Source organism: Athene cunicularia (assembly GCF_003259725.1).
Source record: "Athene cunicularia isolate RWA chromosome 1 unlocalized genomic scaffold, athCun1 chr1_part2, whole genome shotgun sequence".
Classification (NCBI taxonomy): domain Eukaryota; kingdom Metazoa; phylum Chordata; class Aves; order Strigiformes; family Strigidae; genus Athene; species Athene cunicularia.
The window spans coordinates 13862959-13875329 of NW_020799092.1; the positions used below are offsets into that span (position 1 = coordinate 13862959).

Sequence of the window (12371 nt, forward strand, 5' to 3'; positions counted from 1 at the left end):
GAATATTGAGATTAAGGGAGATTTCCCTCATATTGCCGGAGCTTGCCAACCACTCCATCCACTGTTAGAGTTTGGGTGTCTGTCCACCAGGACACTATTGCCAGTGCTTTCGAGTGTGCTTCTGGTGCATTCTTCAGGAACTTTCACCACATCAGGTGTGTGCAAGGGGCCTGATCTGGGTCCATGGGTGACTGCTCATTATTCAGATCACCATAGAACATCTCAAACACAGCCAGTTCCCTGAGGTTCTGGATGCCTTTCTCAATGTTGGTCCATTTGCTCAGCTGACATAGGATATCATCCTTATAGGGGTGCCTCTCCCTTACACTGAGCAGGAGTCGCTTCCAAAGGCTGAGGGTTTGAGTCTGTTTCCCTATTTCCCTATCAATGCCAGCATCCTTGGCCAAAGATCCCAGCTGCTTGGCCTCTCTCCCCTCCATCTCAAAAGCACTGACTCCATTGTCCCAGCATCGGAGCAGCCAGGTGCAAATCTGCTCGCCTCTCAGGCGGCCAAAATCTCTCCATATATCTTGCAGCTCAGTCGGGGATAGAGATCGGACGATCACCACTGGCCCTTCCTCCTGTTCCTGTGATGGGCCTGGCTCTTCCCCATCCCTCACTCTGCGAATTGACTTTCTGGTATATTTTGTTTTCTGTATCGGGGCGACTGATACCGGCACTGGCTGGCTCTCTGGCTCAGTCGCTGTGCTGGTGGAGGCGACTGAGACTGGCTCAGTATCTGGACCGGGAGGACAGGCAGTTTCAGTGAGTTCACTCTCAGATCCTGCAGCCCTTTCTTCCCCTTGAGGGCAGTGGGTGGTATTAAAGAGGACACAGAGGCATGGCCAAGTCCCCAACACATTGCAGTGATTTGTGTCTCCTGGGTTTTGCCAGTTTGGTAACACACTCTTTCTAAGCACTCCATCACCTTCTCAGGGCTCTGCATTTGTTCAGGAGTGAAATTCCAGAGCATTGGAGGTGCCCACCAACTCAGGCCTTTGCCCATCTTTTCCCACACCCCTTGCCACTCACTCTTATCTGACCTCGGGGCAGGTTTCCGGGCACTGCTGTTGTTAGTAAAATGCCACATGGCCAAAACCGAAATCAGGCAGACATTCAGAAGGCACTCTGCCGCAAACACACTGGCCTGCAGGCTCCAAGGATAACTGAAACTCCCCAAAGCCGAGAGGCTCTCTTCCCCTGGCTCACCCATAGAGGGGGTGAGACCCCTAACAAAAGCCCAAACAGCAAACAGGTACCGGCCCACCCCCACCCCCAGCGATACAAAGGCAGCATAAGCATTCAGTAGCCCATATAACAACATAAGACACTTTATATATTTTCCACCGATAACAAACGCCACCACAGGGATCATACACTGGATATAAGGATTAATCCAGCCCCATCACACAAGCAAGTGGGCCAGCATTGCAAACATTTTCTTATCAAACAAATACAAACAGAAAAATTACACCAAACAGATTGCTCTATCACACTCTGGTCAGGGTCTGTCCCTTTTTATTCTTACTTTGAGCCCCACGTCGGGCGCCAATTAAGGCTGTGCTGGTTTAGGCCCTGCCGGGAACGGAGAGCACGTTGCTGTTGCCCCTCCCCCACCCACACCTGGTTGGGCTGGCAGTGAGGCACAAACCCCGGTCTAAAATAAGAAAAAAAATTAATACAACAGTGTGATAAACAATCTGAACAACAACAGTAGCAATGATAACAACAATAAACAGCAATAACAGTGAACAAGACAAACGATATACAGAGAAATATCGTAAAATGGTCACGGAACAAAGCCAACACGTGGGTACCGCCACCAAAAAGGGAAAGTAAAAAGGTTCCGCCCCTGGACCTGACGTCAGCATGGTATGAATAACCCGGCTGGAGATCACTTCCCCCTCTCTCTCTGCTGGGGAAACCTAACCCTATCCTAGTTGAACCAGGACAAGCTCCAGAAGAGAAAACAGAATAGGGTTACATTTTAATTAATTAATTTGTGGTTTCACATTAACTTAGTTTATTTCAGCTTTCTTTGACCTCCTACAATAACTGATCTTACTGACAGATTTAAACATGCTTCTCCTACTTAAATACACTCCTGTTATACTCCCACACTAAACAGACAGTCAGGGCATGACTCAAACACATGATCATTTTAAACCAAGACATTAAAGGAAAACGACCCTTATTAAAGCAGGTTTAAGAGGTGAATTTCCAAACAGTGAAAGCATCAATAGAATAGAAGTGATCATACCTGCAAAGTACTCAAAGCAATCCTGCTGGAAAACCTCATATAGAACACCTAAAAGCTGCCACATTTGAGGTGAAATCATCTGGCATGTCAAGCTGTAGGCCAAGGAAAGAATTTCTTCATAAAATTCTGGAAAGGAGAAACAATTTGAAGTAGGGTACTTTAAAGAGTAATTTTAGCTTGCAAATACCTTGAAATCTGAAACCAAGCCCCGAGTCATATAATAAGACAGCAATGAGTAACTAAATCAATACACAGAAAAATAATACAAATTGGAAAGGAATCTTTTAGATGGGCCTTATGCTGGCTATAGTTACAATAATATGCATAGTTTTTCATTATAAATACACACCAGAAAAATATATTACCAGCACATCAAAGAACTTGCTTCTAAATGATATACTGAAATATTTTTTTTCCCCTCAACCTTTGTTTTTTGTTAAAGGCCTTAGCATAAAACTATGTAGCTCTTTAGTGCAGTGTACTGATAAAGCAGTAATTTAATTTGCAGACCATGTCCATAAAATCCTGATTTAGTTGCAAACGCCATCCTTTAACATAGCTAGCTAGAACTAAAATCAGAACTGTATCTTCTGCTTTTGAGTCTGACCTCCAAAATACAATAACCAGTGTGACAGGTATATAAGAGGAGATCAGGAGAAACAAATCATCACTGAAAATTAACATATTTTTTCTTTAAAGAAGCACACACAAAAAAGATTAAGTTCTGTTCAGGAAGACAGTATTGTCTGCAGTAATTAATTAATGAATTTGCTATGTAAAAATATGCAATGTTTTTCTAAAAATTATCTCTAAAACCTACCTATAACATGTTTCTGCAAAACGAGGCCAATAATCTGTAAACAAATGCTCTCGAGCTGTTGAGTTATCTGAAACAAAAACATAAAGCAATTTATTTTAAAACTTAGAAATACAGTAATTTCATCAATGTATTTGACTAATTCAGTTTGAGAAGTCCTTCAAAGCAAAAAGGCTTTTATCACTTTTAAGTGATGCACTAACAATCACAATATTATGAAACAAGGTCTCACTGACATAAGTACTCAAATTTTCAATAAACAGTATTGCTTTAAAACTTGTCACTTACAGGATTTTTATTCTTTTAAAAAAAACTTATTTTATGATTATTCTACAGATCCTGTCAAAAGCTGTATCTGTTGTCCTGTCTGGATATAAAGTGACACTCACTCAACGCATTTGAGATAAAGCCTCTGTCCAAAAACTTAGAAGTAGAATGGGTTAAAAGGAAGAAAGGAAGAGATGTTTTTGCCTGAGGTCCGTGGAAAGCTTCCTAGGGTAGGCTCAGCAAAAGAAACACATGCAGAAATTGGAAGCATACAACTGTGTAGAAGTCAGGACTCAGCCTTGCCATGCTGGACAGAGACTACATTTAGAAATTAAATTAAATTACAAGGAGAACTGTATGGCCACATTATAAGTCTAATTAAAACCAGCAAACAGACATTTCATGTTATTATTACAGGTCATTCATTACAGACATAATCTTGCAGAATGCCAGGCTTTCTGGGCTTGTTCCTGCAAAGGAATTAAGTATGTGACCACAGATTCATCCACTTACCTTCAGACACTTGACTCAAAAGTTATATCCCCTAAACTCTCTCCATACTTAACAGTGAAAAAGAAATTAATTTCTAAGGAATTTTCAGTTTCACATATCATTTGTATATCATTTATAAAACTTCTAAAATGATTTAAGATCCTGAGATGAAGAGCACTCTGCACAATATTTTAGTTTGTGCTTCACAGAACAGAAAAAGAAGCTGATAAGTTTATACCAAAAATAATCCAACCCCAAAGGTTTTCCTAGGCTAAAACCTGAAGAACCACTTCAGATTATCATTCCTGAAGCTCAGCTTAGCTTCCAGTTTTCATTTTAGCTTTCAAAAGATGCAAGGGGTTCTTGTAAAGGAATGGAAGATGGTTTAAAATTTGAAGGAACCCAATGGTCTTACAAGAAAAAAATTACTATTTTAAATATTGTATTTTTAAAATTATAAGCTTCACAAAAATATTTCACACTCACAATGAAACATTGTAAGTCAAGGAAGCAAAACAATCTAAGACAAAGCACTTTTATGCCAACTGATCTTAAAACTACTGACTTTGCCTCTCTGGTCAGTCACTGAACTCCTTCCTACCTCAGATAGCCCAGGTAGTATGAGCAGAAAGAATCTTTCTTTGTGAATATGTGAAATGTAGACTTACACCACACCACAACTGGGAGACCAATTCCTAAGAATTCTATCCAAGAAATTTCTGGGTAAACAACAACATATAAATCTCCACTGTAAAAAAATAGCCTTACGCAAAATATTTATTCCTAAGATCTCTTTTAGAAGTCTGTAATACAATTATCCCAGAATAAGGGCTAAGGATTTCACCCTTAGGATATAAATTCCCCTCAGATTTGAGAGCTAAACAATTAAGAAATCACAAAAGTAAACCGGGCTTTAAATACAAATTTGTCAGAGATCACTTGGTACTAACTCACCATCTTGCTACAGTAAATATATATTCATGTCAACTCAAGTTATGCAATATACATAGAAGTGCTTGTTGACATGAATGGAAGGCATGAGGGAACTGCACGAGAAAAGACGTATAAAAGAAAATCTCACCTCCTTGTGATCTTCCACAACTGTCAGGATCGTGTCAATTGTGTGCAAGATGCCCATGGCCATAACTGTTTTGTCCTCTACTTCCTCATATTCCTCACTCTGAAGTACTTTACCAAATATTTCAGCCTAGGAAAAAAAACAATCAACTTGATAAGAGCACTCAGATTTCTAATTTGTCATGCAAAACCAAGATACCTAATGCAACAGCAGCAATGCCTTATCTGTAAGAGCTGTCAGTGTTGAAAAATATGCTCCTCACTTTTGAAAGGGGAATACATAAAATTAAAAACTCTGCTTTTTTTGAGAAGTCTGGCTATGTTAAATCACTTGAAATGTTAAATAGTTAGAGCTTGTCTCATTAAAACCAGTGACAAAATTCAGTCTCTTGAAAAACCTATAGATTTTAAAGACACTTCATACAGAAAAAAAAAAAAATGTGAATACCATAGGTGCACCTTTATAAAGATTACTTTAAACAGTGTGCAAGTCAAACAAGTCCATTAGTTTACCAAATTAGGCATGTGCCTCTGACTGGACTGTTGTTTCTTACCAGGTGTTGAGTCATGTCAACGGCGATAGTAGCTACTTCTTGACTGTACTCGCAGATCATCTTCTGGATTACATTAGTAAGATCATCATTTTCCGTCTCTCTAACAATGTGCAAGAGCTCTTGCATAACTGGCCTTACATAAGGCTTCACATATTCCTTGGCTAAAAAACAATTGAAACTAGGTGAAATCAACTATCCATAAACACAAATATACAGTAGCTCAAAACTACTAGGTAACTGTCTTGAACAAAATAAGTTTAATTCACTAGTAAAAAAATTTAAAAACCCTACCTAAGGCAGTTTTACAGACCACAACTAGCAGACTAACAAAATAAATGGTACATTTACCACATTCAATACCGAAATGCCATCTACAACAAAAATCCGCTGTTTTGGGGAATACATGCCCTCATATCTAGGCAGCGTTCATTCTTAAACATACACACTCTTTCATTTCACTGAAGAAAAACAAAGACAGGTGCTATTCACTTTATTAAAACAAATATATTGATTCTAACTTCTTTTGTGCAGAGACTTGCTGTAAAAATTTGTAGTCAGAATTCTGGGATGTATACAGTAACTCATGAGCAAGGGAAACTGTCTAAATACGATGAAACATTCTGAAATCTATGTCTTTAAATAACAGAAATCTTTAGATAAATCTGCACCAACCTCCTCATCTCTAAAAAAAATAAAATTAAATCAGTGTATACAACTGATGAATCACTGTAGTATACCTTGCTCTTGGTTGCTTATTAACGTCTGAAGAGCTATGGCTGCTTCTACTTTGACAGGCATTTCCTTATCATCAATCAGGCTCTTCTTTGCCAACTCTACTGCATTCCTCAAGTTTAGCTCATTGTGAAATTTCAAAGCGCTGAATGAATGAAGTACCCAACAGGACTGCATGACAAAAAGAAATGTAAGCTAGAGACTACTGCAATTTTTAGCCCTACTTAACTGATTCAAAACCAATGTGAACTCTGTTTGCATGTATTGCTTTTTTTTTTTCTTAATTATGGTGCATGCATACAGTAAATATAACACAAATTTTGCACTCAAGCAGTTCTTTAACTTCCTCTCCCAAATTCCAATAAATTCAGTATGCATATAATTGGCATTCATAGTTTTGGTCCTTCTGGAGGGAAAAGTCAGAACAGAAATTAAAGAAAACTGTTTATGACTGACATGGAAACTCAGTAATTTTCTTCAAACTACACTCAAATTGACATTGTCTACTGTGTGGACATCCTACTTATATTTCACAGCCATCCAACCACTCTAGTTATTGAGATCTGCTAATGAAAAATGGTCACAAAAGGGCCACAACTACTGCTCAAATTCTCAAGTCTGATTGATGAGGTAAACAATAATATGACATAGACTTTACATCAATGAATTGAACTGACAAATCATTTTTTAAATCAAAATGCTGAAAAATTACTGTACAAGATTGTTACTTGAAATTTTACTACATATTTGTTTTATTTCTTTCATTAACATTCAGAATGAAGTCAAACTGCAAAGGAAAGAATCATGGAAAATACCAAAATTGATATAAATGGTGAACTTACTCTAGCTCTGAGGTACCCCAGGTTAGACATGAACAATGGAAACACATGATTCTGTAACATCAGCTCCATTTGATCCTTGAAGACACTCTTCTGTTGGTGTAAACACATCTTGATTTTGGAGACCATTTATTTTACATACTTCATTCTAGCCAGTAATCCATGTAAACTATGAACCATGGGAAATACAATGTTTTGTCTAGGTAATAAAAGTATTCTCTCATGAAGAGATCTGGATCTCTTACCTTGAACTGAACAAAACTCATAAGCATAGCAACTTCAAAGCCAGGTAAGTGAAAGAACTGTACATATAATATTCAATTCTACGTTACTCATTACAGTACTGTAAACTGAAATTTTCATTTTCTGTAAGGCAATTGATTCCAGCTGATTTTTCTTAAAAAGTAATTAGGATCAATAACCTAGTACCTCCATTCTTCCTACAAAGGAGTACATGCATACCTGAAGTTAAACATAAGCTTAGTATGAAAAAGATCTGAGTTTCAAATTACCTGTTGTTACTATAAGCATCAAAACTAATTATTTTACACAGTACAACAGTAACTGACATCTTTTTTCATGTTTATTAAAGAATTAAGTAATTCCTTTGTGACAGAAATATCCTTGGCTGGAGAAGGATATTCAATGAAAATTATCCTTCCTTATTCCAACCTTGGCAAATCCCATTTTGTAATCCACAAAAATTCTGCAAAAGTTACTGACTTTTCAGCATTTCAGATCAGATCATGCATTGATACATTGGTAAAAAATAGATGGCAAATGTTGGTAAGATGTTGCTTGTAACATGTAGACAACTCCTGCACAGACAAGACAACTCACATAAATTACTTTTAAAAGGAAGCCTCCAGCACAAGGCTGCCATTCTCATGCTAAAAGTGGTAACTTTTTGGCAGTTACTTTTGACATGGAGAGAGGGCATACTTTGGACTCCGCTGTCTATGAAAGCATATGGAAAACTGCAATCAATATCATGTTAGAGAGCAACAGTATGGATTAAATGTGTATTCGAATTCCAGACAAATACACAAAATTCTGAAGATACTGTCTATTAAAAAATGGAGGAGGGATAGAAACTGTGTTTTTAAGTTATTTTCAAAACTCCCAACTGGCTGATGAAGTAAGACTTAAAGCCACATATTGCAGGGTAAGAAAGCTGGAAAGCTAGACAAAACATTCCTGCAACATGTTAAGTAAACATTTTTCTGGAACCAGAAGCAGCCCACAATAGCGTAGACTGTTGAGGGGTTTGCTAAAAAATCATAGGCAATGTTACTGATGTTTGCTTTTTTAACACCCTTCCATTTTACTAGTAAAGCAGGAGAGGACCAAGGGACTCTTCTGTAGCAAACAAACAGAGCTTTGAAGAAACTTGAGAAGAAAAATCTGGTTATAAAATGGGATTATAAAAACTAGGAAAGAATGTTAATATTTTTAAAGAAACAAACCCTCAGATTCTTACTGCACAGTGCAATCTCTCTGGACTTTATAAATATGGCTAAGAGCTAGCCATACTTTAAAAAGCTAAGAGTTTTTTATTGGAAATGGCAGTTGATAATAAGAATTACAAACATTTTTCACTTCTTTACCCACTTACCTTCAGTAAAATATCTGCTAGGGATCCTATAACATGCAAAGCTCCATCTTTCTTCCTTGGATCAATGTTTGGCTCTGTCAGAATCTGGTAGCAATATGCCATCATTTTTGGTAATACCTATGCAAGACAGAAAACACAATCTCCTTTAGTCAAATTATTTTAACAGTATCATTTAAGTTAAAAAAATCATGACATTTTAAAGTAGAAATTTTATCTTGCCCAAAGCAACTGTGAGGTACTATGTGTAGCATCTTTCCATGGTTAAAATTTAGAAGGTTCCTTTTCTAACTTTTCAGCCAAACTTATCAAAATTAAATTAATCTCCTTGAAATTTCTCATTAGTAATAGTATAAGGTATTTTTGTTATCTTGAGGCAAACCAAAAAAGGTGATGAAAAGGCAAGTGGCTCAAACAGTACTTCACCCATTTTTTTCCCTTAACTTCCATGGCTTGTCTCACACATGTATAAATACATATGTGTGTGTACACATATATATGAAGATATACGTATTCAAGAACATGTTGGACTAAAACCTCATAAACTTATTTTAATCTATTGATTCTGACAATAACTTCAAAAGTTAACTAGACTTAGGAAAGTTTCTTGGCAAAACCAAAATGTTTAATGTCATTTCTACACCCATCATGTGTTTATGAGATATTATGACATTTTGACAGCCTCAGTAGAAATTATGAAAATTAGAAGGTCAGTGGGCAAGGACTGTTTTGATAATAAAGAAGTAGAAAGGTCAGAAGCTACTCCACCCGACATAAAGACTATGCACTTCTCTGTAAATCTATCTGGAAATGGAGATCCATATTTACTGTTTGTTAAAATGGTACCCAGAAAAGAGTTTGCAATTTTAGCAAACTGATACATGCTTTCCAGGGCTTGGCCGGGTATGTTTGCACGAATCACTGTAAGTATAGAAAGATCTACAGAAAAGTTATGTCCTCATTTAAAGAGTAGCTGTATGAAATTGGTTTCATTCTTGATAATTTCCCTGTTGCCAACAGAATAAGGCCAAATGCCGGGGGCTGCCCTTGGGCCACAACAACCCCCAGCAGCGCTACAGGCTTGGGGAGGAGTGGCTGGAGAGCTGCCAGTCAGAGAGGGACCTGGGGTGTTGATTGACAGCCGGCTGAACAGGAGCCAGCAGTGTGCCCAGGTGGCCAAGAAGGCCAATGGCATCCTGGCTTGTGTCAGCAATAGCGTGGCCAGCAGGGACAGGGAACGGATCTGACCCCGTACTCGGCACTGGTGAGGCCGCCCCTCGATTCCTGTGTTCAGTTTTGGGCCCCTCACTACAAAAAGGACATTGAATGACTTGAGCATGTCCAGAGAAGGGCAACGGAGCTGGTGCAGGGTCTGGAGCACAGGTCGTACAGGGAGCGGCTGAGGGAACTGGGGGTGTTTAGTCTGGAGGAGGCTGAGGGGAGACCTCATCGCCCTCTACAGCTACCTGAAAAGAGGTTGCAGGGAGCTGAGGACGAGTCTCTTTAACCAAGTAACAAGTGATAGGACAAGAGGTAATGACCTCAAGTTGAGCCAGGGAAGGTTTAGGAAGCATTTCTTTCCAGAAGGGGTTGTTGGGTGTTGGAATGGGCTGCCCAGGGAGGTGGTGGAGTCCCCATGCCGGGAGGTGTTCAAGAGTCGGGTTGACATAGTGCTGAGGGATCTGGTGTAGTTGGGAACTGTCAATGTTAGGTTAATGGTTGGACTGGATGATCTTCAAGGTCTTTTCCAACCTAGACAATTCTGTGATTCTATGAATTTTACATAGCATCAGTAAAAATTAATAAGGATCAGGTTCACTCTTTCCCCTGCTACAATTTGGGAAGCTCAGAACAGCTGTGACAGAAGCCGTCTGCAAACATGGGAAAATACCAGTACATCTATTCCAACTCAGTTCATATCTGACAGGTTCATTTTAAAGCTGCAAGATTAGGCCACCTATTTATTTATTTATGCATACACACATATTTTAATTCTCCCCAAATTGACGGCACTCAGTCAGGAAAGCATTTGGCTATTTATTAGGAAGTATATTTCTCAAGACTAGCTTCCTGTAGCGTCTTCAGTTTTAAGAGAAAATGACATTATTAAGGAAACTTCAAATAATTAAATACCACTAGTTCCATACCTCTTTTCTCTTCTTTGCAGCAGTATAAAGGAGATTCTGTGCTGCTGTTGTGGTGGATGCATAATCCTCAAACACATCTAACAAATTTTTTAAAAAAAAGGAAAAAAAAAATTCCTCATCTGAATGACATAATAATAACAACATTTTTATAAACCGTCTTGTTTGTGGGATATAACAAAATCAGGGTGAATGTGTAACTTCAAAACTATTGACACAGTTTTCACGTCATGCTTGAAGAGTCAGACCCAAGCATATGTCACATAGTTTATAAAAGCATTTACTTCTTGCCTTCCAAATTTACTGACCACTCATCATTCCCTTTATTAGGAATGCATTATTTATTCATTAATTCTTTTGAGACCATATATTTAAGGGATGAATAATCTTGGCTTTATTTTCATTAAAACCACTATATGAAGAACAACAATACATTCCAGTACCATCTGTATACCATATGTACACATTTTTGGCTTGATTTTATTAAAACCTCATGGGAAACTTTTTGTATGTAAAATCTACTTGGATCTGGGGTAGTTTTAAATCTGTTGAAAGTTGAAGCTTTTTAGGTTCATTCCTTACAAGTAAACCTCCTTTAATCACATTGAAAATATAATTTATATCAGGAAAAAAAAATCTGTGCCGCCAAACATGTTCTAATCCAAACATTGCTACACAAATTGAATTAAATAAAAACATCTAAAAAGGAAACCTTAAAATGTGGTCAAAATTACACACTAACTTGAGAACTTAAAGATAAAACATGATTAAGAAATACTACCAGACTACTGGAATTCTTGTTCCAAACCCAAATGGGGCTCACTAAATTTCAATTTAACGTACTTTCATGCTTCTTTTTTAACCTTCCACGATATAATTTAAATCTGTATTTAACTGTCTCAGCTACATATAAAAAGAGGATTCACTACTTACACAGAAAGAACTGTATTCATATACCAAAAATCACTGGGGTGCAATACGTTGCTGACCAACACTATATCATGATAGGTGTTCTGCATAACAACTCTCCAAGTTTTTTTAATTCTTATATGAGCATTTAAATCCTGTTTTCAAATATGTTAATCTTAAATCAACTTATTAAAAATTCCCAAATGCTAAATATATCTGTGGTGCCTGTCTTACAGGAGTTTTCCAACTAAAATCACTGTATTTTGAAAGTAGCCCTCTCTTTTTCAATTACTTGAAAATTTTAATAAAAGCAATTATTCATAATATGGTCCTATGTGATATGCCAAGATTTTGTACTGCCTCTTTTGAAATAATACATATATTTAATAATCTTACAATTTAGCAATAATATTTGCCAAAAAAAATGCTGAAGACATTTAACAATTTTCAATAGGGAAAGAGCAAGTCAGGCCTCTTCTGGTCAAAGTGAGAGCTGCAAGAACTTTCAGACAGCTAGCACATCTGCAATTCAGAATTCTGAAAATGGCATTAAAAAGCAAGCAAGACAGCCTATTTGGGCTGCACTGAGCACATGTGAAGTAGAAAGAAAAACATTAAGAGAATCATTTAGTTTAAAGATACCAGCCAAATAGCCAAAACTCACTTGA

General features: G+C 37.6%; 1 protein-coding gene across 4 annotated transcripts in view; it reads right to left on the minus strand.

Annotated features, from left to right (window-relative positions):
* IPO8 (importin 8) overlaps positions 1 to 12371 on the minus strand; it is a 49428-nt gene that overhangs the window by 19239 nt on the left and 17818 nt on the right. For all 4 annotated transcript variants that reach the window (XM_026868213.1, XM_026868211.1, XM_026868212.1 and 1 more), the window contains exons 11-18: positions 10798 to 10874; positions 8654 to 8770; positions 7042 to 7131; positions 6205 to 6370; positions 5468 to 5628; positions 4918 to 5043; positions 3081 to 3147; positions 2261 to 2386 (exon numbers count right to left, since the gene is read on the minus strand). In XM_026868213.1, coding sequence (XP_026724014.1) covers positions 2261 to 2386; positions 3081 to 3147; positions 4918 to 5043; positions 5468 to 5628; positions 6205 to 6370; positions 7042 to 7131; positions 8654 to 8770; positions 10798 to 10874 — 930 coding nt within the window. The remainder of the gene's footprint in view (positions 1 to 2260; positions 2387 to 3080; positions 3148 to 4917; positions 5044 to 5467; positions 5629 to 6204; positions 6371 to 7041; positions 7132 to 8653; positions 8771 to 10797; positions 10875 to 12371) is intronic.